General features: G+C 48.1%; 1 protein-coding gene across 1 annotated transcript in view; it reads right to left on the bottom strand.

Moving 5' to 3' along the window:
- Positions 1-27,052, bottom strand: part of LOC309354062 (sodium channel protein type 4 subunit alpha-like) — a 52,062-nt gene that overhangs the window by 3,432 nt on the left and 21,578 nt on the right. The window contains exons 6-14 of the mRNA XM_081883812.1: positions 16,622-16,754; positions 15,560-15,714; positions 13,105-13,278; positions 12,091-12,213; positions 10,413-10,700; positions 8,736-8,789; positions 8,455-8,592; positions 5,545-5,649; positions 2,639-2,909 (exon numbers count right to left, since the gene is read on the bottom strand). Coding sequence (XP_081739938.1) covers positions 2,639-2,909; positions 5,545-5,649; positions 8,455-8,592; positions 8,736-8,789; positions 10,413-10,700; positions 12,091-12,213; positions 13,105-13,278; positions 15,560-15,714; positions 16,622-16,754 — 1,441 coding nt within the window. The remainder of the gene's footprint in view (positions 1-2,638; positions 2,910-5,544; positions 5,650-8,454; positions 8,593-8,735; positions 8,790-10,412; positions 10,701-12,090; positions 12,214-13,104; positions 13,279-15,559; positions 15,715-16,621; positions 16,755-27,052) is intronic.

Genomic DNA, 27,052 nt, shown 5'->3' with positions numbered 1-27,052 from the left:
TAAAGCAGGGGTGGAAAACCTCAGGCTCCTGCTACAACCTTGGCCCACCTGGATGGGTCATGAGCCCATCTCCCTGAAACCACACCCACCCGTCCGCCAGGTGATGTCAGGAACCGGGCAGAGGAGGAATGGTGGAGACTACCTCCCCAGCCTCACCCTTCCAGAGAAGTGGAAGACAGTTTGGAATTACAACAGGGGTTTGAGGGAGGTCACAGCTCAGAGGCAGATGAGGGGAAAAGCTGGGACATAATGGGAGAGGAGGAAGACCAGGGGAGAGACAGCTGACCGGCTCAACATCTTTAGAAAGCATTCCAGACCCCTCCTCTCCCAGAGAGCCTTGAAAGTAGGAGAGCAAAGAGCTCAAAGGCAAAGGGCACTTCTCAGCACCCAGAGCGATGACACATGAGGAAGTGGGAGAGATGGAGGGGTGGATATACACTAGGGGCAACACCATTATTCCAAAAGGCTGCATTCCCAAGCCTCTCTGTGTGAATGTTGAATGGAAAGCAGGTGGTAAGGACTTTTCCTTGTCTTATCCGTTCCTGGCAACCTGCTGTGCGGGTTGGTTCCTCTGCCCCCTGACATGGGGGTGGGGGGAAGCAGCTGTTGGGAGATTGGATCATCAGCAGAGGGTGAACGGGGAAAGGGGATTAATCCTTTTTTATATACAGTGGTACCTCGGGTTACATATGCTTCAGGTTACAGACGCTTCAGGTTACAGACTCCGCTAGCCCAGAAATAGTACCTCGGGTTAAGAACTTTGCTTCAGGATGAGAACAGAAATGCTCCGGTGGCATAGCAGCAGGAGGAGGCCCCATTAGCTAAAGTGGTGCTTCAGGTTAAGAACAGTTTCAGGTTAAGAACGGACCTCCGGAATGAATTAAGTACTTAACCCGAGGTACCACTGTATATACATATTTATTAGTTTTTTTTAACATATTAGTTCCAACATTCATACAACATAACTTCTCATCTTATACAATATTTTCAGACTTCCGTCAACACCTCTGGTGATTTTCCGTTCTTTATCACTTATTATGCATTTCTTAATTTCTTATTGCCTTTAATTATCCTTAACTAATAATTCTCCTCATTGTCTTTCTTGCAATTTTTCAAATAATTCACCTTACAAAACTTCTTGCAAACCTACTAGCGTAATCTGTTCATCACAATTGCTTTTCAAATGGTCCGTAAATCTACTCCAGTCTTCTGAGAATCTCTGGTCCCACAGTTTTCGAATCCTTCCTGTTAATTTATCTAATTCTGCATAGTCCATCAGTTTCATCCTCCACAGCGGCGTAGTGTGGGGGGTGCAGGGGGGGGCGCCGCACCGGGCGCAACATCTGGGGGTTAGGGTTAGGGGGCGCAAATCCATGGGTTAGGGGGCGCAAATCCATGGGTTAGGGGGTGCAAATTACTTGCCTTGCCCCGGGTGCTGACAACCCACGCTACGCCACTGATCCTCCATTCTTCTTTCTTTGGTAGAAGCCTGGCAGGCTCACAGGCTGAAGGTTCCCCACCACCATAGGTGCCAACTCCTAGGGGCTGAGGCAGTTTTGGTCCCCCGGTTTTTGTTCGCCAGGCCCCCTCAACATTCAGAGGGCGTAGTACAATGTTGCGTGTGCAACATCAAGGCATCAGGATGTTGGGACATCGGGCGACGTCACGCTGGGCCCCTGAAGATCAGCTGGAGAAGCTGGCGCCTCTGCCCACTGCTGAGCTACAGAATAAGATTTCTCTAAAGAGAGAAAAATGTGCTTCTATGCTGAACGTGGTAAAGATGCTCCTATGTTACCCCCGCTACTCTGCTGAACGCCTCTGCCCTACTATTCCCCATCATGCCTACTGTCAGATTTAAGATTCAGGTAGGTAGCCGTGATGGTCTGACACAGTCAATATATATACAGTGGTACCTCGGGTTAAGAACTTAATTCGTTCCGTAGGTCCGTTCTTAACCTGAAGCACTTTAGCTGAGGGGGCCTCCTGCTGCCGCTGCACCGCCACTGCGTGATTTCTGTTCTCATCCTGAAGCAAAGTTCTTAACCTGAGGTACTATTTCTGCGTTAGTGGAGTCTGTAACCTGAAGCATCTGTAACCTGAAGCGTCTGTAACCCGAGGTAAAGGTAAAGGAACCCCTGACCATTAGGTCCAGTTGTGGCCGACTCTGGGGTTGCAGCACTCATCTCGCTTTATTGGCCGAGGGAGCTGGCATACAGCTTCTGGGTCATGTGGCCAGCATGACTAAGCCGCTTCTGGCGAATCAGAGCAGCGCACGGAAACGTCGTTTACCATCCCACCAGAGCGGTACCTATTTATCTACTTGCACTTTGTGCTTTCGAACTGCTAGGTTGGCAGGAGCAGGGACCGAGCAACAGGAGCTCACCCCATCACGGGGATTCAAACCGCCAACCTTCTGATCAGCAAGTCCTAGGCTTTGTGGTTTAACCCACAGCGCTACGCGCGTCCCATGTAACCCGAGGTACCACTGTATATATACAGTATATATGTCCAGTAGCATCAAGAACAAACTTAGTTGGTCTCTAAGGTGCTACTGGACAATTTGTTTGTCAGATTTAAGAGTTACCTTCACATTTTCAGATTTTGTCAGATTTAAGAGCCACCTTCATATTATCCTCACCTATGATGGAGATAATGACCACGACGAAATCAAAGATGTTCCAGCCGACCGTGAAGAAGTAGTACCGCAGGGCAATCATCTTGAGGAAGCACTCGGCCGTGAAGATGACAATGAAGATCAGGTTGATTTGAAAGAGGATGTTTATCTTGGTTTCGCTTTGGTCGTCTGTTTCCACCATCATCGTCACCATGTTAAGACAAATGAGGATCATGATGACTATATCAAAGGCTTGTTGGGTCACAAAGTCAAAGATCATCGCTTGGTATTTGTTCTTTAGTAAGGTGGAAGGCAGGCAGGCAGGCACAGGTGTGAGAGAAGAGACACACAGGAGAGGGACAAAGACATACGGGCAGAGACAGACGAGGGAAGAGAAGAGAAGAGAAATGGAGGAGAAAACCCCACACAAGAATGTTCAAACGGGCAAAGAAATGGGAAAATAATCGCCCGGCATCCAACCCCATGGAACATGATCTAAGAATGTATGTGTGCTCCAAAAACTTTTTGTGTGGAATAACAGGGCAGTGTGCTGGACTTGGTCTGAGAACACCCCTGGCTGAATAGGAACCTCACTGAGATGATTTGAGGCAAGGAACCACCTCTCAGTCTAATCAAGCCAGCAAGGTTGCTATAAAACAGGGTTTCCCAAACTCGGAACTCCTGCTATTTTTGGACGACAACTCCCATCATCTCTAGTTAGCAGGACCAGTGGTCAGGGATGGTTGGAGTTGTAGCCCAACAACAGCGGAGGACCCAAGTTTGGGAGACCCTGCTATGAGGCTGTATTTTACTGTTTTGATGTTGTATTTTAATCTTGTTTTTAAGTTGTATTTCAACCAATTTGTTTTTATATCGGGTATTAGCTGCCCTGAGCCCGGTCTTGGCTGGGGAGGGCAGGGTATAAATAAATATTATTATTATTATTATTATTATTATTATTATTATTATTATAAAAGTAACATAGAGAACAACCCATGAATTACTCACTACCTTTGAGCTCTTTGGAAGAGCTGCAGGATAGAAAAGGAAGGAAGGAAGGAAGGAAGGAAGGAAGGAAGGAAGGAAGGAAGGAAGGAAGGAAGGAAGGAAGGAAGGAGGCAGTTGTTTTTGCTTTTTAATTTCTGAGCCTTCTGTTATGTAAATGCACATAAGGTTTGTTTATACTGCCCTAACCATGAGGAAAGGTTAAAAGCTCTGTGGCAAACTGAAAGTTTGTCCTCTGATCCTTTCAGACAGACACTTGCCTCCTTTGGCTTTCCTTAGCCGTTCTCAGGACCACTTTTAGCAGACGTCTGTGGTCATTAACAACCAGCAGGATACAAATTCCCTGATTGGTCCAAAAGAAGAATGGTGATTCTGTGAATAAGACTCTTATGAATTGTAAGTAGAAACACTATGTGTAGTTTCATTTGTTTATTTGTTTCAAAAGAATTTGTTTAAATAAAAACTGTATTTCCTTTCTTTCTTTCTTTTTGCAGCCTAGATAACCTCATGGGCAGAAAATACACGGCGCTAAGAAAAAAGAAATCATAGGCTGGCTCAAGAAAGCAGGGGTGTTTCAGTTTGCATTTTTCAATAAAGTAAAAATAAAAAGCTTTAAAGTAAAATAAAAAAGGAAGGAAACAGTGGGGAGTCGAGGGACTTTGATCTCAGCAGAAATTGGGAAGCAAAGGAGAGAGAAGGAAAAATGGGAAGGCTGCAGGTTTGGAGAACAGATGGAGATTGCCTGGGAAGGAATCCCAGGTCTCCCCTTCCCCACTCCCTCCCTTGTTCCAAATAGATTTACAAAGATCTGCAACAACATCAGGGGTGCACACTATCTGCAGACAGGTGTACACATCCTCTGTTGTCACGACGCCCAGAGCCCTGCATTCCCTTTCCTGCAGCAATCTTGGCTCAGCACATAAAAGGAGGATCTCTTGTTCACACATCATGTAAAGGAAACTGTCCTATTGTGAGCAAATGAATGTTGGGCATCATGCAACTCTGGCTCTGTGGGTGCCGGAATACGAGATCTCTCAATGCAATGGACAAAAAGCCACTTAACAGGGCCTTAAGGAAGTTAAGACTATCCTCCACCAGGGCCAGGGCCTTTTCAGTGATGGCTCCGACCTGGTGGAATGCTCTGTCCCATGAGACTAGGGCCCTTCAGGATTCATCATCCTTCCGTCAGGCCTGTAAGACAGAGCTATTCTGCCTGGCCTTTAATTTGAATTCAGCCTGATCTTTTATTTCCCTTATCTTCCTTCCCCCCTCCCCTTTTATGACAATCACCTGCTCTGAGACCGCACAGCTAATTCTCCCCTGGCCTCCTCGCTGGCCCAAGTAGGACAAATTCAGCCAACTAGCCCTGTGGATTATCTAATCGATTTTTGAATTTTATTGTTATTCATGTTTTTATACTGTATTTTATACTGCTTTTTATAATTAAGTGTTTTAATGTGTTTTGAATTTGTTGTTAGCCGTCCTGAGCCCGGTTTTTGAACCAGGAAAGGCGGGGTATAAATAAAAAATTATTATTATTATTATTATTATTATTATTATTATTATTATTATACTGTGGCTGTACTTGCTGCAAATTACATTTGAATTAGTTGCCTTGGTATAATTTCTCACACACCATTTCCGCTGGCTTTAACTGATATGGGTCTTCTGCACATTCTGCTAGCTTTATTGCTTTTTACTGCTGTGGCTTGGAAATTGTTTCGTACCGATTTATGTTCTAATACGTTGCTGGGTTTTGTGCTTTGAAAAAATGTGTAACCATAAAACCCAACATCATACAACATGCCAGACTCAAGCCTTCGTTACGGTGCACTGTATTATATTATATTGTGGTTTAGGGTGCAGTTACTGTCAGCTACCTTGGACCAGAAAGGTGGCTTCTCATTATTTAAGCAAATAAATACCTGAGGCCTTGGGATGGGTTTCTGCGGCTTTTTTGAGCCTAGCTTCTTCATGGCATTGTAGTATTTCTTTTGTTCCTCTGTCATGAAGATGTCCTTTCCTCCAAAGTAAAAAAGGGAATCACAACTTATTAGACATGGGAGGAAGTCGTCTGTTGCAGTGCCCAAGACCCACGGAAGGTTTCCACTTCACAGCCCCACTTCACACCCAGTTTCCAGGGCTCAGAGTGAACCACAGAAACTGCCTTTTAATTTCTGATGCTGAGCGATGGTAACTGGGCTGGATTTATAGAGTTTGGTCAATTTCGCTTGACCGCCTCCATCTTTTCCAAACACCCAAACTCCCCTCCCTGCCTTCCACTCGCAACAAGTCTCCTGCCTTGTTCCCTAGCTGTCAACCGTCCCTTATTTGGCGGGAAAGTCCCTTATCCCAGCGCTGTGTCCCGCTGCTGTCCCTTATTGATGATGTCCCTTAAATTTCCTGGGTTTCAAAGGAAGCAGCTCCTCTCCCTCCCTCCCTGCCGGCCAGGGAGGAGGGAGGCTCCAACTGTGTTGCTTGGCTGCGTTGCTCACCCAATAAGGAGTCTAAGAATGACTGGGGGGTGGAGCTTGCATGCCTTGTGCTGATCAAATCGGCCACGTTGCCTGGGGACTCGCCTTTGCTCAGCGCTTCCCAGCGGAGAGGTGACGGTGGTTTTCCTTGCTGCATCCCCTTTGCCGGGTTGCTGTGCTATGGGAACCACCATGTGAGGCTTTGTTTGGCTGCTGGTTGACTAAAATCCCTTATTTTGGCTGCTGATCCCTTATTTTCGAGGCTGCTGGTCCCTTATTTTCAAATCTGTAAGTTGACAGCTATGCCTTGTTCATGCGCGCTAGTTTATTTTTCTGTCAATCAGTCTGTCGCTCGACAGCAGAAGCCTCAAACGCTTCCCCTCACTTCCATCCTGCCAAATGATGCTAACTCACTTGTCAGTGTCCTGTGAGAGCTTTGGATTTCTAGAAAGATCCCTGTTGTTGCCAGGCTACTCTATTGTGGTCTTAAGTCTTGGGCTTAAACTAAGGAAAGACGTATCTAACCGGCTGCTCTAAGCCCTGCTCCAGAGCTGTCTTTGATTGGCCCAGTCCCAAAAATGGCCTTGGCCATCTTCTCCCTTCTCCCTGCCAAACCACTTCAGTCTATTAAAAGAAGGGCCCAGGAAAGTGAAAAGTTGTTCTTTCAGAGGGCAGGCGGTTTCCTTCCCTGATGCAACACACAAGTGCCTGCGGCTAACCAGAGGTCCAGGGAATATGTAGCTGTCTCTGTTTAGAAATGTCTTGATTCAATGAAAGCACAGTGGGGGTTGGACTAGATGACCCACAAGGTCCCTCTGCAATTCTATGATTCCACCATTTTTGAAAGCCTGTTGCTTAAGGATATGGGCTCTCACATTACTGAATGTCTTGAAGCAGCTGATGGAAGCACATTGCTCCCTACAGAGGTCACACCCACAGCATACATTTAAAGAACATTTAAACATATATCTAGAGTACATGACTCCACCGCCCCCCCCCCATAAAAAGAATCACAGGGACTATAGTTTACTCCTTACAGAGTCACAATTCCCAGCAACCTTAAACTACAGTTCCCATGATTCTTTGGGGGAAATCACGTTTTCAATGGGCAGTGTGTGTGTGTGTGTGTGTGTGTGTGTGTGTGTGTGTGTCAAAAATAATCATGGGAATTGTAGTTTATGAAGGGTGCTGGGAATTATAGCTCTAAGAGGGCTATAATTCTAGATTCAAGATTCCTTTTCATTGAGTAGGGAGGATGGAACAGGTGGCCTACTAAATCACCCCCCAACCCTGATTCCATGTACATTTGCGGGGGAACCCCAGCTGGCTATGTTGTCTACAAAGCCTATTTTCCTCATGAGTCTCCTCTTCCCCCACTTTCTATGCTCTTTGCTACTTTGGGAAGTTTTACTTCTGGCACAGAAACTGGTGAGGCATGAGGCTTGGTTCAAGTTAATCCCTCTGATCTGCACATGCTCTGTGAGAGAGTCCCGGCACTGAGAGAATACAATCCAGGCCTGACTGTGGAGCTCAGATTTGGTACCCAAGCTCATTATCAAGGTGGGCTTCCACCTCAAAAACCACCTGTGTGAACTGGTCCGAGCTGATGCCCCTGAAATCTGCACCAGATACTGACTCCTGTAATCGGAGCTGTGTGTGTCAGCTTGCATTTCTTAGTGCAGAAAATATTGATCTGATGTGTAGAGATCTTCCCTACTTTATGTAATTCAAGAGAGTTCTGGAAGCTTCTGGAAGCTTCTCTGTGTGAAAGAAACTTCATAATGTTTGGGTTATTCCTTCAGAGAAGCCGAGTACAGCTGGCTTAAACTGGTTCTGTTATCTCTTTCTGTCAAGGTCATGCTGACTACAAAAATAGGCCAGAAGGACCCTAGGTTTCACTTTCTCTTTCTATCTCTTTTCCTTCTGGTGTGGTATTCTGTATGTAGTGTTAAGGTTTAGACTTATTATAAGTTATTGTTTAAGTCAGGTCTGGTGCAACTGGATTTCCTATGGACAGTGCCAATCCTGAATGTATTGGATTTGCGACCATTTTGCTCATTTGCCTTCAGTAGCAGTAAAGCTCTGCTGGATGAAATATTAATTGCCTCTGGTCTATTTTGGGGTGAATCCTGCAACGTGTTTAGGTTTTTACTCTGCTTACTATACATTAGAATCTACTCTGGATCAATACTGAGTAGAATTTCAATGACAACGTGGGCATCACTTCCAAATAGCACGCGGGAGTCATTCTACTCAAAGAGAAATGTCTGAATGGTGCCTCAAAGTCCAATTTTATTGCTGCGGGAGGTGCCCACTGACAGTGACGCCCGCAGCTGAAACCCAAAGCCAAGAGACACTTATCTTTTTCTTCTGCTGGTTGAAGTTGTCGATGATGACGCCGATGAAAAGGTTGAGAGTGAAGAAAGCCCCAAAGATGATGAAGATGACAAAATAGATGTACATGTAGAGGTTCACTTCGTATTCGGGCTGCTCCTCAACCTGGGAGGTCAGAGAAGAGGTTGAGAAGAGACCCTCTCTTGCGGTCGGGCCCCCCGCCTCCCCCATTGTGCAGGCCAGACCCGGTTGCCCCTACAACAGGCCTGTGGCACTGAGCAAACACCTCCTCCTCAGCCCAGAATTACCTCACGGGAGTCGACGGCTGCGTACATGATGTCCATCCAGCCCTTGAATGTGGCCTACGAGGAACGCAGAAGGATAAACTCATTGTGGTGCCCGGCAGAGGTGGGGTCTTACTGCTAGGTTCTTAAAGCACTTGATCCACAAGATCAGGGCTGTCTTAAGCATGTGTGGCGCCAGGGTGCAAAAAATCTGCCTGGTGCCCCCCCATTGCCCAGAGTTGTCGGCCTTTATTTGGGGGGGGGGGCAGCATGCTCTGGGCAGGCCATCAAGGCACGCAGAGCAGGGCACAGAGGAGCGCTAAGGGCAGGCCTCTGGCCTCTCCACAGCCCTATGCCAATCCCAGGTGCGCAGGAAGGCACAGCCAGCCAGCCACCCGCCTCAGCGACCCACTGGTTTGCTTGCCCCCAAACTCGTGGCAGAGCGCCGCCCGCAGCAGAAGAGGCCATGGGCACAGAAAAGCACTCTGGGCAGGCCTCTCCACTGCCCTACGCCAATCCCAGGCGCGCAGGAGGGCAGAACCAGCCACCTGCCTCAGTGCCCCACTGGCTCGCTTGCCCCCAAACTCATGGCGGAGAGCTGCCTGCAGCAGAAGAGCTCCAACGGGCAGGCTCTTCCCCAGATTCCAACTCTTGGGCCCCAGACTCTCGGCCTGGCGCCCCTGAGAGCCGGGCACCTGGGTGCCCAGCACCCCTAAGGCCTACGGTTAAGATGACCCTGCACAAGATAGAGTTTGAGAGGGGGTGCACCAAATGGGGACTGGGCTGTGCGCCCCAAATATATTGTGCAGTTGCCATTGAGTAACCCGAAATTAGGACGAATGTGCCTCACCAATGAGTAGGCATCACAGTGTTATAAGAATTTTAAGGTCTCAGATATAGAATAAATATACATAAATGCACACATATATGAACCATGTGTCTGAGATAGTACAGGAGAGCGATCCTGAAGCCATTTTGACTCTCCCAACATCCTCAAATATTCCTCTGCAGTAAGGGAGGCAAATGGGGAAAGCCTTCCCATTGTCTTTTTGCTTGCAAATCCTGTCTGAAGGGAGTCTTTGTGTATGAATAGGGTGAGCCTGTGACCTGGACTCAGGAACTAAAGTATTAAAAATCACAAAAGAATGGTCAGGCTGCTCAGGTAATGCAACCAGTGACCATTATCAGATATCCTGGCAGACAGGATTTCTGCTGTAGACCGCAGCATACATCCTTCTGTGATGTATGTATGTTTTGGGGGTGGTCGTGGGCTACAGGGTGGGCAATTTCAAAAGTCTATATAAGGGCTTGTGCACCATTGTTCAGGGTTCTCCTTCCTCCTGCGTGTGGTGAGTGGGGACCCTGTTGCAACAGCTCCTTGAATAAAAATCAGGCTTACTAGCCGCTTTGCTTCTCAATATATTCTGCTTGGCCTCTGTTATTTTCTCCTACCTATAGGGAACCCACTTAAGGACTCTATACGGGCTCCGGAATACCCCATAAGTGAAAAGGAGCAGTTTTCTCTTATAACCGCAGCAAACCACCAGGGAGAAGTCTGGATACAGTCTGAAGGACATTGCCACATTGACATAGACATGGCGGTGGGGTTTTTCCTCCTTGCAAGGCATGATGGGAGAAAAGTCCTCAGAAGAAGCGTATTCAAAGGAGGCCCCTAGCAGGCAGAGAAGGAGGTACACTCACCACCTGCAAAAGGGAGAGGTATCCCATGCCCACATTGTCAAAATTGACCTTGACGTTGACCCAGCGGACATCCGTGGCATTGTAAACGTCGAGGAGAGTCATGCAATCGCTCTTGTTGTTCACCACGGAGAGCTCGAAGTAGTCGCCCGTGGTGGTATTGATGCAGCGATAATACTTCCCTGCGAAGAGGTTGACCCCCATAATGCTGAAGATGAGCCAGAATATCAGGCAGACCAAGAGGACGTTCATGATGGAAGGGATGGCTCCCAGAAGGGCATTCACGACCACCTGGCTCCCAGAGAAAGAGGCGCTTTAACCAAAGTGATGCCGAAACTAATTTTTTGCTTTTCACAAATGCAGAACACAGCCATCTTCTTTTTTACAAACAAACTTTAAATTAAATTCCACATTTAGAGGTTTTTCAAATTATATTGCTTGTAGGCTAGAAAAGGCAAGAAGGTAGTATATCAGCTTATCGGAAATTCAACAACATTCATACCCTATTGGCCCGAATATAAGCCACACTTTTTTCACCAAATTCCAACTGAAAAGTTAAAGCGTGGCTTAAATTCGCCACCTTACAAAAATTGGCTTTTACGATATTGCTGTAGTTTTCTTCTACATTTGCCATTTAGGGGTGTAAGTGCCTGCGGAATTTGAAGGGAGCGGCTTATATTCTGGTATTGTCTTTTTTCTCTCCCCCCCCCCTTGAATTTTAAACGTGTGGCTTCTTTGCGGGTGCAGCTTATATTCGGGCCAATACGGTAAGTGGGAATGATCCTCAGAGCTACCAAAAGTTTATAGGGTTGTCCGAAGCAGGAATTGCCAGGGATGAGCTCCAGAACCTGTTTTCAGTGCCATAATGGAGTGGAGAATATTCTGCACATATGGATGTAATAGCACACCCTTCACCCGTGAGATGTGACGCCATCCAGTGTACTGGAAACATTCAAGACTCTAGGCTCGCCCACACTTAGCTTTTGCCTCACACTTTCTGACTGGGAAGACCTGGTTTCTCATCCCCATTCATCCATAGTCCCTGGATAACCTTGGGCAGTCACTCTCTCTCATGCTGGCTTATCACTTGGGCGTTGTTGCAAGGTTAGAATGGGAGAAACAACTCTGTGGCCACTATTATGAGCTCCTTGAAGACCCCTGACCATTAGGTCCAGTCGTGGCTGACTCTGGAGTTGCGACGCTCATCTCGCTTTATTGGCCGAGGGAGCCGGCGTACAGCTTCCGGGTCATGTGGCCAGCATGACCAAGCCGCTTCTGGCGAACAGAGCAGTGCATGGAAACGACGGTTACCTTCCCGCCGGAGTGGTACCTATTTATCTACTTGCACTTTGATATGCTTTGGAACTGCAAGGTTGGCAGGAGCAGGGACCGAGCAACGGGAGCTCACCCCATCGCGGGGATTCGAACCGCTGACCTTCTGATCGGCAAGTCCTAGGCTCTGTGGTTTAACCCACAGTGCCACCTGCGTCCCCCTTGGGGATGCAAAGATCTTTAAATAAATTAGGCACCAGAAACCGCTGCTCAAAGGACACGTTTCTGAGGCTAGCCTGAGCCCCACAACCTCCTTCCAAGAGACACGAAGTCCTCACTCTGTGAAATCCTCACCACTCGGGGGGGGGGGAGTGGGGAGCAAAACCTCGGGACGCCACACAAAACTTACCCTCATGCCTTCAAATCTGGACAAAGCCCGAAGGGGTCTCAGAGCACGGAGCGTCCTCAGGGATTTGATTGCCCCCAGCTCCGAATAGCCCATCCAGTTTGCTGTCAAGCTGATGAGGGAGACCTGGTAGAGAAAGCAGAACGCTTACGGACAAAGCTGGCAAGCACGATAAGAGAGACCACCGAAAGGATCCCTGGTCAGGATCCAAGTTTCTTGTCAAACATCCTTAAAATATCCACAAGAAGGAACATGGTTACCCATTTAGCGGCCCATGTTTTGGGACCAGTCTTTGAGACGGATACATATAACATCTGCTGCCAGAATCAAATTTTGTCAGCCAGCTTCTACGGTTAATACTGTGATGGGTTTGCAACTGTGTGTTTGTTAGCAAAAGACAACAGCAGGGTTGGGAGGGGGAGGCTGCCAGGATTAAAGGCAGTGTGATGTCTCCACAGGAAAAAGCGTCCTTCTTACCCAATGCTTGGGTTGTGTTTTTAGCAAGGGTTTTGGGGAAGAAGAAGGGTGGGGCCTGAGGCCATACAGGCTGAGGGACGGACAAGCTGTGTAGAGGAGACACAGGGATGCGGTCTTGGCTTCTTTCGAATTCAGTGCTGCGCTTCTGTGGGCAGCAAGTCCCTTGTGAGATGTGAAGCTCAGAACCCTTTCTCCATCCAGACTCAGGAGTCAATATGTGTAAATAAGCCATATTTCATAAAGACACTACAGCAGGCATAGGCAAACTCGGCCCTCCAGCTGTTTTGGGACTACAACTCCCATTATCCCTAGCTAACAGGACCATTGGTCAGGGATGATGGGAACTGTAGTCTCAAGGGATCTGGAGGGCCGAGTTTGCCTATGTCTGCACAACAGCCTCCACTGTGGCTCATTTTCCCCACACAAACCCCAGTTAAGACCCCTGGAATTTTCGCCTCTTGGCAGAGATTGGGGTAGCCAGCAACGATACTAAAAACGGACTCCTGTCTCAAACTCCCTCCCCCTCAAGCCGCAACTTACGTCAACAATGAGGAAATCCAGCCAGCACCAGGCATTGGTGAAGTAGACTTTGAATCCATAGGCCACCCACTTGAGAAGCATCTCGATAACGAAAACATACGAGAAGACCTTGTCAGCATATTCCAAGATGATGCGGATGGTCCGACGACGCTCTATGTAGATGTCTTCGAAAGCCTGAAAGAGGAAGAGGCTCAGAATTATCTGGGGAAACCTTCTCTGCAACCCACCCATGTGGGTAAGTAAGTAAATAATTTTTTATTTATACACCACCCTCCCCGGCCAAGACTGGGCTCAGGGCAGCTAACATCAAACACCGTATCTTTTGCTCTATAAGACGCACCAGACCACAAGACGCACAGAGTTTTTGGAGGAGGAAAACAAGGAAAAAAATATTCTGAATCTCAGAAGCCAGAACAGCAAGAGGGATCGCTGTGCAGTGAAAGCAGCAATCCCTCTTGCTGTTCTGGCTTCTGGGATAGCTGCGAAGCCTGCATTCGCTCCATAAGACGCACACACATTTCCCCTTACTTTTTAGGAGGGAAAAAGTGAGTCTTATAGAGCAAAAAGTACGGTACATTAAAATACAGGTTAAAAATAAGAATCAGGATAAAATTAAATGATTGCCCACGAATTACAACCATAGGGGTCGGGAATCTCAAGTAATCATCAGGGCCAGCTATCCATGTTGGGTGTATTTCAGGACAGAATACCAACCATGAAACCAGTGTGATTCATTGCGCTCTCTCTCTCTCTCTCTCTCTCTCTGATTATGCCATGCCTCCCAGTGTGGACAGAACACAGTGGGATGTATATAACAAAACAAAACAAAGGACAACCCTCTCCCAGGTGTGAAAAGTCAAGTGCAATTCCATTTGCCGTTTATAGTGGAAAAGCAATGCTTGGGTAGCATGAGGAGACACCCACTTGGAAGCAATGAGGTCAGAGATCACACCCACTAGCAACTTATTTGAGAAGAACCCTAGAATCATAGAGTTGGAAGGTACCCAGAGAGTCATCTAGTCCAGGAATCTCAGCTAAAGCATCCATGACAGATGGCCGTCCAACCTCCAAGGAAGGAAGAGTCCACAACCTCTGGAGGGAGACCTTTCCACTACGGAACAGCTCTTACTGTCAGAAAGCTTTTCTGCATGTTTTGTCGGTGTCACAGTCCGGTTCACGGGTGATCCAAGTCCCGGCAGGGGACGTCAGGACCAGGGGCAAGATGGCGGGGTGGGAGCAGGAATGGGGGTCCAGAAGCCAGGAAGCCAAGAGTCCAAGGGTCAGAGAGCCAGGAGTCAAGAAGCCAAGAGTCCAAGGGTCAGAAAGCAAGGAGTCAAGAAGCCGAGGTTCAAGGATCAGGAAGCAAGAAGCCAAACGCGGCAAGGCAGGAAGCATGTTGCTGTGGCAAAGAGCCGAAGGGAAATGCTGGCCTTATATCCCTTCCTAGCTCTTGCCACTGAAGGAATGGGTTTGTTTATACAGCTGGGTTTTGGCTTAAGAGCTCAAGTTAAAGCATTTTAGCTAAGGAAAAATAGGGATTTTGGTGCAGTTTCAAACTCCCTGCACAGTCAGTTTTGGGTTTGGGAAACCCATTCCTTCACCACCAGGTGCTGTGAGTTACCAATCGGCCTCACCTTGCCTCTTCAGAACAAACTTAGGAAGGCCCCAGTCCTGCAAAGTCCTATTGGTCACAGGGCCTGGCTCCTGCACACACACCTGACAGTCGGAAACTCCTTTCTTGTAACTTGAAGCCGTTGGTTCAAGTCCTACCCTCCAGAGCAGGAGAAAGCAAGCTTGTTCCTTCTTCTGTGTCACAGGCCTTGAAAGCCCTGTTGGAACTAAAGTGAGATCTCTTTTCTTCATTCGTCCAGGAAGATATGTGGGACGGGATTCCTGAACAACCATGTCTAATACTTTGCCCTCTCTTTTCGGAGCAATTTTAAACCACTGCCCTTCCTCCCTAAGGGGTGTTGTTGTTTAGTCGTTTAGTCGTATCCGACTCTTCGTGACCCCCTGGACCAGAGCACGCCAGGCACTCCTGTCTTCCACTGCCTCCCACAGTTTGGTCAGACTCATGCTGGTAGCTTTGAGAACACTGTCCAACCATCCCGTCCTCTGTCGTCCCCTTTTCCTTGTGCCCTCCATCTTTCCCAACATCAGGGTCTTTTCCAGGGAGTCTTCTCTTCTCATGAGGTGGCCAAAGCCTTGGAGCCTCAGCTTCAGGATCTGTCCTTCCAGTGAGCACTCAGGACTGATTTCCTTCAGAATGGATCAGTTTGATCTTCTTGCAGTCCATGGGACTCTCAAGCGTCTCCTCCAGCACCATAATTCAAAAGCATCAATTCTTCGGCCATCAGCCTTCTTTATGGTCCAGCTCTCACTTCCATACATCACTACTGGGAAAACCATGGCTTTAACTATACGGACCTTTGTTGGCAAGGTGGCTCTTACTTACCAGGGCTCCACTGCTAAGGAGGATCATGAGGATGATGAACGTCTCGAACCAGTTGTGCTCCACAATCTTGAAACACGTCTTCCGGAGATTCCACCACTTCTCCCCCTTCTCTGTCTTGACGTCAACGTAGAGGCAAGGGCATCTCCGGACACAGGCTGCAGGTAGAGACATGCCAATAGTAAGCCCACACAGCTAGGAATAGAAGAAAGCTGCACTTTCCATTCTGACCTGTACCTGCCACAGCCAGCGCTGTTTCCATTTTGCTGCAGTTTGGTTTCTGCCCAACGCTATCCTATTTAACTCGTTGCCTGCTGTTTAACGTATGTTATGTAACTGTTTATATAACGTGCTGTCATCTCAATGAAAAGGAAATGCAAACAAAAACAAAAACCACCCAACTAATTAATGATGTCTGGTTTGCAGACTTGAAAAAAACCCTGCACATGCGCGAGAACATTCTCTTTTCTGTTACTTTGTCATGTACTCTAAGGCTGTTTAACAATGAAAGCAAGTTCTGGGCCTGGGCCCTGTCGGTTAATAATAATAATAATAATAATAATAATAATAATAATAATTTTATTATTATTTATACCCCGCCCATCTGGCTGGGCATCCCCAGCCACTCTGGGCGGCTTCCAACAAAATATTAAAATACAGTAATGCATCAAATATTAAAAGCTTCCCTAAACAGAAGAAGAAGAAGAAAATGAAGAAGAGGAGGAGGAGGAGGAGGAATTTGAATTTGATATCCCGCTTTATCACTACCCGAAGGAGTCTCAAAGCGGCTAACAATCTCCTTTCCCTTCCTTCCCCACAACAAACACTCGGTGAGGTGAGTGAGGCTGTGAGACTTCAGAGAAGGTCACCCAGCAGCTGCATGTGGAGGAGCGGGGAATCGAACCCGGTTCACCAGATTACGAGTCCACAGCTCTTAACCACTACACCACACTGACTCTCTCAAGCCAAAGCATTATGTGCTCTCTTCTTCACATGTACCGGAGCAGAGCATGGCTATATTCAAGTCCTTCCCAGAAGACCCGTGCTGCTGCCTGGCCACCTTACCTTCAGTGAAGCATTCCTCTGGCTCATCATTCTCGGCATCCTCTTCAGCCACAGCTACCTCCTCCTCAGGGTCCGGGGGCTTATAATCAACAGTGCTGCATATGGACGACTCAGTCCCATCTGAGAGAGGCTTCTGAGAAGAGCAAAGGAAGAGAGCGACAGTCTAGAAGGACATTAGATTTTATGCAGGGTGTATGAGTGCCACCAAGCGATGTTCAATCATGGGCCGATATCTATTACAATGAACAAATGACTGGATATCAGGGCATTAAGTACATCCTCCCCAGCTGCAAGCAGCAGCCCACAACAGCATACCCTCCAACATTTCTCCGATTAAAAGGACGACCAGTGCTATTTTTCTAGAAAAAGAGGTGCCGGAATTCACCATGAACACCTCCCTTGTGTTATAAGAATTCTAAGGTCTCAAATATAGAATAGTAAAGGTAAAGGGACCCCTGACCATTAGGTCCAGTCGTGGCTGACTCTGGAGTTGCGGCGCTCATCTCGCTTTATTGGCCAAGGGAGCTGGCGTACAGCTTCCAGGTCATGTGGCCAGCATGACTAAGCCGCTTCTGGCAAACCAGAGCTGCGCACGGAAACATCGTTTACCTTCCCGCTGGAGCGGTACCTATTTATCTACTTGCACTTTGACATGCTTTTGAACTGCTAGGTTGGCAGGAGCAGGGACCGAGCAACGGGGTCTCACCCCGTCGCGGGGATTCGAACCACTGACCTTCTGATCGGCAAGTCCTAAGCTCTGTGGTTTAACCCACAGCGCCACCCGCGTCCCTTAGAATAAATGTTCATAAATGTACAAAGCAAACACATACATAAGTATATAAACCACCTGTCTGAAATAGTACAGGAGAACAATCCTGAAGCCATTTTGACCCTCCCAAATTGAACTCAAATATTTATCTGCAAGGAGGAAGGAAAGGGGTGAATGAATGAATTTATTATTATGGCCACAGACCAGTTCCGGCTCACTTACAATATCAGGAAAATCATAAAACATGATAGGGATACATTGAATTGCAATTGGGAATTGCAAAGAGGAGGAACCCAGAACAATGGTGTGCAAGCCCTTATAGAGACATTTCAAATTGCCCACCCTGGAGCCCCCTGGACCACCACCCATACATACACCAGAGAAGGAGCGGTCTACAGCAGAAATCTGAGTGTGTTGGTTTTTTCCCTCCTGTCTGCCAGGATAACTGATAATGGATCATTGATTGCAATACCTGGGCCATTTGGCCACTCTTTTGTGATGATAACTACTTAATTCCCGAATCCAGGTGACAGGCTCACCCTATTCATACACAGACACACCCTTAAGAGACGATTTGTGAACAAAGAAACAATGGGAAGGCTTTTCCATTTCCTTCCTCCTTGCAGAGAAATATTTGAGGTGACTGAAAGAGTCAAAATGGCTTTAGGACTGTTTTCCTGTACTGTTTCCAGACATGTGGTTTTTATACAGTGGTACCTCAGGTTACATACGCTTCAGGTTACATACGCTTCAGGTTACAGACTCCACTAACCCAGAAATAGTGCTTCAGGTTAAGAACTTTGCTTCAGGATGAGAACAGAAATTGGGCTCCGGCAGTGCAGCAGCAGCAGGAGGCCCCATTAGCTAAAGTGGTGCTTCAGGTTAAGAACAGTTTCAGGTTAAGTACGGACCTCCGGAACAAATTAAGTACTTAACCTGAGCTACCACTGTATTTTTGTATGTGTTTGCCTTGTAGAGTTATGGACATTTATTTTATATAAGACCTTAACATTCCTATAACAACCTGTATCTTCTGAAATGAGATCCCCCCGCAAGGAGTATGTGTTCACAAGCACATACCACCTCTTTCAAGCAATGAAGGAGGAGGAGGGGATTTCCCAACCTCTCCCAAATAATTTTTCCTACCATGCTTCAAAGCCTTTGCTATCCCCTTTTCAGCCGGCTCTCTCACAGTTGGACGTATGACAAATAACCTGAGATATAATTAGTACGGTCGAGTTAGGTTCTCTGAAACATCTATAGCTCGGCTTACGTGGAAGAGCCTTTAGGTCAAAGTTTATGCCAGTTCAGAAATGGTGAAACTGACAGGAGGCAGGTTCCCTCTACCCCTAGTGCAGTGTTTCCCAACCACTGTTCCGCGGCACACTAGTGTGCCGCGAGATGTTGCCTGGTGTGCTGCGGGAAAAATTTAAAAATTGAAAGATTTTTTTTTTAAGTCAAATTTTTGATTGGGGCGCCGTCACTAGATGACCCCTGGGGTTCCCTCCCTCCCTCCCGCTCTGCGCCTCCCTCCTCCTCCTCCTCCGGGGAGGCCCTTCCTGGCTCTCGGCCAAGGCTTGGCGGCTGCCACTCACTCACTCGCTCGCCCACCCATCCCTCCATCCCTGCACCCGGCCTCTCCTCCTCTGTCCCCGGCGCGGGGGCTGCCGGGATCCGTAGTCCCCTCGCCCTTGGGCTCCGCGCCCGCGCGGGGTGCGCAAACTACATTTCCCAGCGTGGCCTGGCGGGCCGGGCGTTTTATTTGAAGCGCTCTTCTCCCGGCCATGGAATGAGCGCAGCGGCGGCAGCCGGGCGGGCAGGGGCTCTTCCGCGCAGACCCCGCACAGCCTGCCTGCGCCCTCCGGAGATCGGGCGGCAGGATGGAGCCCGGGGATCCCCGCGGAGGCGGAGCGGCGGAGGCGGAGGCTGCCCCCCAGGTAGGGCTGCGTCGGGGGTTTTTTATTTTTGCAATGCTGCATCCGCGCCGGAGGGGACGCATCGGACCGCGGGGAGACCCCTTGGCGGGCGTGCAAGGCAATGCATGCGTGCAGGCGTTGCATGGAGTGCAGTGCAATGCAATGGCAACACGGCGCCCTGCATGCATGCATGCAACTTCCACCGGCGCTCTGGACTTGGCAGGTGAGGGGGGTGCCCAGTGGGCGGCAGAGAGAGCCGGGAGGGCGAAGGGGAGCCGCGGGGGGAGCACCGGTGCTCCCCGAGCCGAGCCCGGGGGGAAACTTCGGCGTCGTTGCGCCGGGTGTTGGAAGCAGAGGCTGGCGGGGGCCCCTCACCTGCAAAACCTGGTCACCTCTCATATATTTCGTGCATTGCATTCATCGCCCGCTTTCTCCTCCAAGGAGCTCCCGGGGGCGCGCGTGGTTCTCCCCGTGTTATCCTCGCAACAACAGCCCTGCGAGGTGGGTCAGGCGAGTGGCCCAAGGGAGCACCCAGGGATTGTCCTGGCCAGGTGGGGTGATTTGAACCCTGCTCTCTGCCCGGTCTTCGTCCTCATTTAGCCCCCACATGTGCATGACTGTGCATGACTGAGGTTTTCCCCCCTCGTCTTGGCTATGGTGTGAGTCTGTGCTGTTAATTAATGGGGTTCTGCCTTCGGAGAAGATGAGCCAGCCCTCAAGGAGGTGATTATGTAATTTGCTAGCAATTCATGTCCCTCCCGGCGTGACGCTGCGCGCTGACGTCACGGGGCTGTATTGGTGGTGTGCCTCGAGATTTTTTTCATGAAACAAGTGTGCCTTTGCCCAAAAAAGGTTGGGAAACACTGCCCTAGTGAGCAACTATTTGTTGAATCTATCCCAGGCTTCCTTAACCTCAGCTCTCCAGATGTTTTTGGCCTACAACTCCCATGATCCTTAGCTAGCAGGACCAGTGGCCAGGGATGATGGGAATTGTAGTTTCAAAACGTCTGGAGGGCCAAGGTTGAGGAAGCCTGATCTAACCCATGGGTAGGTAAACGAAGCCCTGGGGGCCGGATCCAGCCCAATCGCCTTCTCAATCCGGCCAGCGGACGGTCCGAGAATCAGCGTGTTTTTACATGAGTAGAATGTGTGCTTTTATTGAAAATGCACCTCTGGGTTATTTGTGGGGCATAGGAATTCATTCATCCCCCCCCCTCAAAATATAGTCCGGCCCCACACAAGGTCTGAGGGATAGTGGACTGGCCCCCTTGCTGAAAAAGTTTGCTGACCCCTGCCTTTCTACAACTGCAAGGGAGGATTGATAGGTTGGAAGCACTGTTCTCTGAGCATGTGCTGAGCGGTTGTTGTTTTTTTGTCCTCAACTCTGAATAACTCAACGTAGTCCCCTTCTGCTGGGACACACTGGGAGGTTCTCCAGCCAGTGCACTGAAATTAATAGACCTAAGTTAGTCATGTCCATTGATTACAATGGGTCTACTGTTATGGAATTGGGATTTAAAGTCCACAGCATGTTACACATTGAAAGAAAATTACGGTACATGAAAATGATGTGCCGATGGTATTTAACACCTAGTAAATTAGCAAAAATGTACAGGGTGGGGTCAAATGTATACTGTAAATGTAAGGAAAAAGAAGGCACTTTTTATCATATGTGGTAAAAATGTAAGGTAGTAAAAGAATTCTGGGAAATGATATATAATGAGTTGAAAAAATGTTTAAAACAACCTTTTTAAACATGGTTACTGCTGCGGCAATTGGGCTGGCGATTGGCAGCTTCTGCTGGCGAGGGGACAGACGGGAAGTGGATTTTGCGCCCCCCCCCAAAAAAAATAATCCTCGGTAATCACCCCCCCCCAAAAGTACAACAACTCTGGGCAATTCTCCCCCCAAAAAATCTCAACAACTTTTGCGACTTATTCACATGGTGGCATGTTACAGATGGGAAAGTATGGTATATAATTCGGCATTTGAACGATTGGTATTAGTAATTGCTTTATAAATTAGTATTGTTATAATGAGGCTATTACAGTGGTACCTCGGGTTACATACGCTTCAGGTTACAGACGCTTCAGGTTACAGACTCCGCTAACCCAGAAATAGTACCTCGGGTTAAGAACTTTGCTTCAGGATGAGAACAGAAATCGTGCTCCAGCGGCGCGGTGGCAGCAGGAGGCCCCATTAGCTAAAGTGGTGCCTCAGGTTAAAAACAGTTTCAGGTTAAGAACAGACCACTGGAACAAATTAAGTTCTTAACCCGAGGTACCACTGTATTGGATTGTAACTGAAAACTAATACAAATTATTATGGAGGAGGGGAGTGCGCGCGCACACACACACACACACACACACCTGTTCTGAGCGGATCTAATAGCAATCTGTAGCAAGGATGAACACAATAAGAAGTGCCTTATGGGATCAGACCAAAGATCCATCTAGCTTGCCACTCTGTTTCTGACAGCAGTCAACTACAGTGGTACCTTGGGTTAAGTACTTAATTCGTTCCAGAGGTCTGTTGTTAACCTGAAGCACCACTTTAGCTAATGGGGCCTCCTGCTGCCACCGCGCCGCAGGAGCCCGATTTCTGTTCTCATCCTGAAGCAAAGTTCTTAACCCGAGGTACTATTTGTGGGTTAGCGGAGTCTGTAACCTGAAGCGTATGTAACCTGAAGTGTATGTAACCCAAGGTACCACTGTAGTTGCCCCTGGGAGTTTCACAAAAGGGGCTGCAAAAGGAGATTGCCATGGCGCAGATTATCTTATCTTTCTACCTATTGGTGGTGGCGGCTGGCGGGAGTAGGGTGGGACAAGGAGCTATGCAAATCACTGAAGCTCCCCCTCTCTGACCACTGGAAGGATCCTTCCACCCCCACCTTCTGAATCTTTATCGGGCAACTCAGAGGCAGAAGCAGGACCCTGCAGGCTAGAGATGGGTGGAATTTGCTCCTGTGGGATGTAATCCACTGAGAGCAGTCAAGTACAACATTCCTTGTTTTCCTAGAGTGGGCATGCAAGGGAATGTTTGGTCCAGCCAGTCTAAACTTCCTGTTCCTCCTGGCTTGGAGCATCTTTCCTTGCATGTGACTAGTGGGTGGGCGTGACCTTTCCAGACCTGATAAAAGGCCAAGGCATGCTGCCACTCTCCCTCTTTTCCATCTTCTTTTCATCCTGCAAACTTCCTGGAATGAACTGCTGGCTGCCAGCCAAGCAGTCCCCCAGGTCATCTCTCTTATGGGATAAACCTGTTAGTATAAGTTTGTAACTTTAAGCCTAAAGCCTGCCTTCAGGGATCACACTGTGCTCTGTCTGATCACGAGTGAACTTTCTTTTTATTGCTTATGTGGTGTCTTTACTCTTTTAGGAGGGATTCAAGCAGTCAAGCCAGGAAAATATTAGAACACATTTTAATCTGGACAAGCCGAATCAAATTACGTATTGTCTTAAGAAACTTGCATGAGTTTGCAAGTAGTTTTCTGCTGCAGAAAGGGGAATGCACTCTGCTTAGTAAAGGAACTTGCTAACACAGGTTAGGAAGGATAATAATAATAATAATAATAATAATAATAATAATAATAATTTATTTATACCCCACCCATCTGGCTGGGCTTCCCCAGCCACTCTGGGCGGCTTCCAACAAAATATTAAAATACAGTAATGCATCAAACATTAAAAGCTTCCCTAAACAGGGCTGCCTTCACATGTCTTCTAAAAGTCTGGTAGTTGTTGTTCTCTTTGACATCTGGTGGGAGGGCGTTCCACAGGGCGGGTGCCACTACTGAGAAGGCCCTCTGCCTGGTTCCCTGTAACTTGGCTTCTTGCAGTAGGGGAACCACCAGAAGGCCCTTGGCGCTGGACCTCAGTGTCTGGGCAGAACAATAAGGGTAAATACACTCCTTCAGGTATACTGGACCGAGGCCGTTTAGGGCTTTAAAGGTCAGCACCAATACGTTGTATATATCCTCTCCTGCCACCCTGAACATTCCCACAGCTCCGCACTGTCGTGCTCAGCCCCAGAAATCACAAAGTGGTTAGAAGTGTCTCTGTGCATGTGCAGAGCGCCATCTTCCCACCATGGAGCAAGGATAACCAGCCACCAAGTGGCTGCGGTTAGAGGGCAGAGCATCCAGGGAAAAATGTGTGGGCCCCACTAACTGCCCAAGCACTACAGAAAGAGGCGGGGTGGGGTGGGGGGGGTAGGGCAGTGGCTGAGGCCGAGAGCGAACCACAAACTGAAGGCACCTTTTAACATATGTGGTGGACATGTAAGGTAGTAAAAGAATTTTGGGAAATGATATATAATGAATTGGGAGGGGAATTTAAAATAACTTTTTTCTTTAAAAAAAACCCTTAAAAAGTATTTCTTTTAGGAATTCTAGGTGCTGAAATGCCAAGATTACCGTATTTTCCATGTATAAGACTAGGTTTTCCCACTAAAAAATAATGTAAAAAATTAGGAGGGTGTCTTATACACAATTACATCTCCCTCCATTTTCTTAAATCTGAGTCACCTCAAATAGGGGGTGTCTTATACATGGGGGGCGTCTTATAGATGGGAAAATACGGTATTTATATCTGCAACCACAGCTGCACAGATGTTCTTGGCCCAGACATGGAAAGAAGATAAAGTCCTGACCAGAGAAGAATGGCAGATCAAGTTGATGGATTATTCCAAAATGGCTAAAATGACAGGAAGAATCAGAAATCAGGAAGACCAGAATTTTAATAAGGAATGGGGGAAATTTATAATTTATCTTAAAAAAATATCATTGTAAACAGTTAAAAGCGTTAGTAGGATTGAAATAACACTTGTAGTTTAATGGTGAATTTTGGATATACAGTGGTACCTCGGGTTACATACGCTTCAGGTTACATACGCTTCAGGTTACAGACCCAGAAATATTACCTCAGGTTAAGAACTTTGCTTCAAACTATAAGCATCTGTTTGCAAAACTGGCTGCTGGCTGGCACTGGGGAGAGGAGGGGCTGGACAAGAGACCCTGACAGAGCCTCCGCCCCCAAAGTCCCAAGTCACTGCTAAGGAACATGATACGTCAACAAATAGAGGAGGACTTGGCAGGGAGGCGAGGGTGAAGATCCATGCAAGGAGACTAATTTTTCAAGCGTGATTATAAATGACTGGGGGAGGGGACGGCAGAGGAGCCTAAGGGTTAAGGAAACTTGCTGACCCCCCTACAATTGGATCTGGCGTTAATACCCCAGTGGGAGTCATCTGTGGACATGTGACAACGAGCCTTGGGAGGTTCGTCCCAACCCACCCCCCATGGAAAAGCTGCTGGGCTTTGAAGCCTGAGCCATCGCACCTTGCCTCTAAAAGTAACTAGGAGAGGCGCAGCACTAATGAGCCCCAGGAATTATATATGAAAGCTGGTCACAGTCTGATGTCACACAGTTACCAGTGGAGGACTTGTCAGCTTTTGAAGATATAAGTCTAATAATAATAATAATAATAATAATAATAATAATAATAATTTATTATTTATACTCTGCCCATCTGGCTGGGTTTCCCCAGCCACTCTGGGCGGCTTCCAACAAAACACTAAAATAAAATGACCTATTAAACATTAAAAGCTTCCCTAAACAGGGCTACCTTCAGATGTCTTCTAAAAGTTTGGTAGTTATTTTTATCTTTGACATCTGGTGGGAGGGCATTCCACAGGGCGGGTGCCACAACTGAGAAGGCCCTCTGCCTGGTTCCCTGTAACTTGGCTTCTCGCAATGAGGGAACCGCCAGAAGGACCTCGGCGCTGGACCTCAGTGTCCAGGCTAGATGATGGGGGTGGAGACGCTCCTTCAGGTATACTGGGCCGAGGCCATTTAGGGATTTAAACGTCAGCACCAACACTTTGAATTGTTCTCGGAAACGTAGTGGGAGCCAATGAAGATCTTTCAGGACCGGTGTTATATGGTCTCGGCGGCCACTCCCAGTCACCAATCTAGCTGCCGCATTCTGGATTAATTGCAGTTTCCGAGTCACCTTCAAAGGTAGCCCCACGTAGAGCGCATTGCAGTAATCCAAGCGAGAGATAACTAGAGCATGTACCACTCTGGCGAGGCAGGTAGGGTCTCAGCCTGCGTACCAGATGGAGCTGATAAACAGCTGCCCTGGACACAGAATTGACCTGCGCCTCCATGGACAGCTGTGAGTCCAGAATGACTCCCAGGCTTCGCACCTGGTCCTTCAGGGGCACTGTTACCCCATTCAGGACCAGGGAGTCCTCCACACCCGCCCGTCTCCTGTCCCCCAGAAACAGTACTTCTGTCTTGTCAGGATTCAACCTCAATCTGTTAGCCGCCATCCATCCTCCAACTGCCTCCAGACACTCACACAGGACCTTCATCACCTTCACTGGTTCTAAGTCTAGGCTCTTCCCCACCCTCCCACCTCCCCACCCCACCCCCCGTTGCCCTGAAGGCCTCAGCAGAAGGGCTACTTGGAAAATGTTTGGAGACTGCAAATGGTCCAGAATGCAGCTGTGGCATGTTAACAAGCATCCATCCAGGGACTATAGATCCACTGGTGCTTTAAAGGCTGAACTGGTGACCGGTTAGGGCGTCTCCACACTTCCCCTTGACCCATATTTTGATCGCATTGCATACCGATTAATTCCTCCGGGTCCAAGCACTTTCCTCATCGTTCTGCAGCCACGCCTTGCAAAAATCGGGTTTTCTGCAGACTGTCTCGCCAGAGCGGTGCATGCTCTGGTTATCTCCCACTTGGACTACTGCAACATGCTCTACGTGGGGCTACCTTTGAAGGTGACTCAGAAACTGCAATTAATACAGAATGTGGCAGCTAGACTGCTGGCTGGGAGTGGCTGCTGAGACCATATAACACCGGTCCTGAAATATCTTCATTGGCTCCCACAACGTTTTTGAGCACAATTCAAAGTGTTGCTGCTGACCTTTAAAGCCCTAAACGGCCTTGGTCCTGTATACCCGAAGGAGCGTCTCCACCCCCATCATCCAGCCCGGACACTGAGATCCAGCACCGAGGGCCTTCTGGCGTTTCCTCACTGCGAGAAATGAGGTTACAGGGAACCAGACAGAGGGCCTTCTCGGTAGTGGTGCCTCCCTTGTGGAATGCCCTCCCAGCAGATGTCAAGGCAATAAACAATTATTTTACTTTTAAAAGACACCTGAAGGCAGCCCTGTTTAGGGAAGTTTTTAATGTCTGATGCTGTATTGTTTTTGATATTTGGTTGGAAGCCACCCAGAGTGGCTGGGGAGACCCAGCCAGATGGGTGGGGTATTATTATTATTATTAATAATAATAATGTCTGATAAGATAGGATTAAGCGGGTAAGTTTTTTTGTTTGGTTTTTTGGTTTTTTTTGCAAGGCACAGCAGCAGAAGGATAAGAGAAGCTCTTGGACCTGGGTTTCAAGGGACTGGCTGGGCGAGAGGCGCCACCCGGGGAACCCCCCAAGGGAACCCCCAGAGGAAGAAGGATCAGAGCCCAGGGATTGGTGGTGGGACACTTAGGAGAGGTCAGCGGGAGAACTGGATGCTGAAGGGGCAACAGGCTTTAGTGAGCAGGAAGAGCCGGTGACAGGGAGCAGTTCAGACTCAGTGGATGAAGCAGAGGGGGGTGTTCAAGGGGCTGCTGAAGAATCCAGGTAGCCCCCCTCTTTGGCTGCGACAAGCTCCGCTCCCCGTTGGTCCCCAAGAACGCGCAGGATAATGAAGAGAGCAGAACAGAGGCCAGAGG

The sequence above is a fragment of the Podarcis melisellensis genome (genome assembly GCF_964234715.1).
Source record: "Podarcis melisellensis genome assembly, chromosome: 13".
Taxonomy (NCBI): Eukaryota; Metazoa; Chordata; class Lepidosauria; order Squamata; family Lacertidae; genus Podarcis; species Podarcis melisellensis.
Note: the sequence above shows the minus strand (reverse complement) of the source record. Positions and strands in the feature narration are given on the sequence as shown.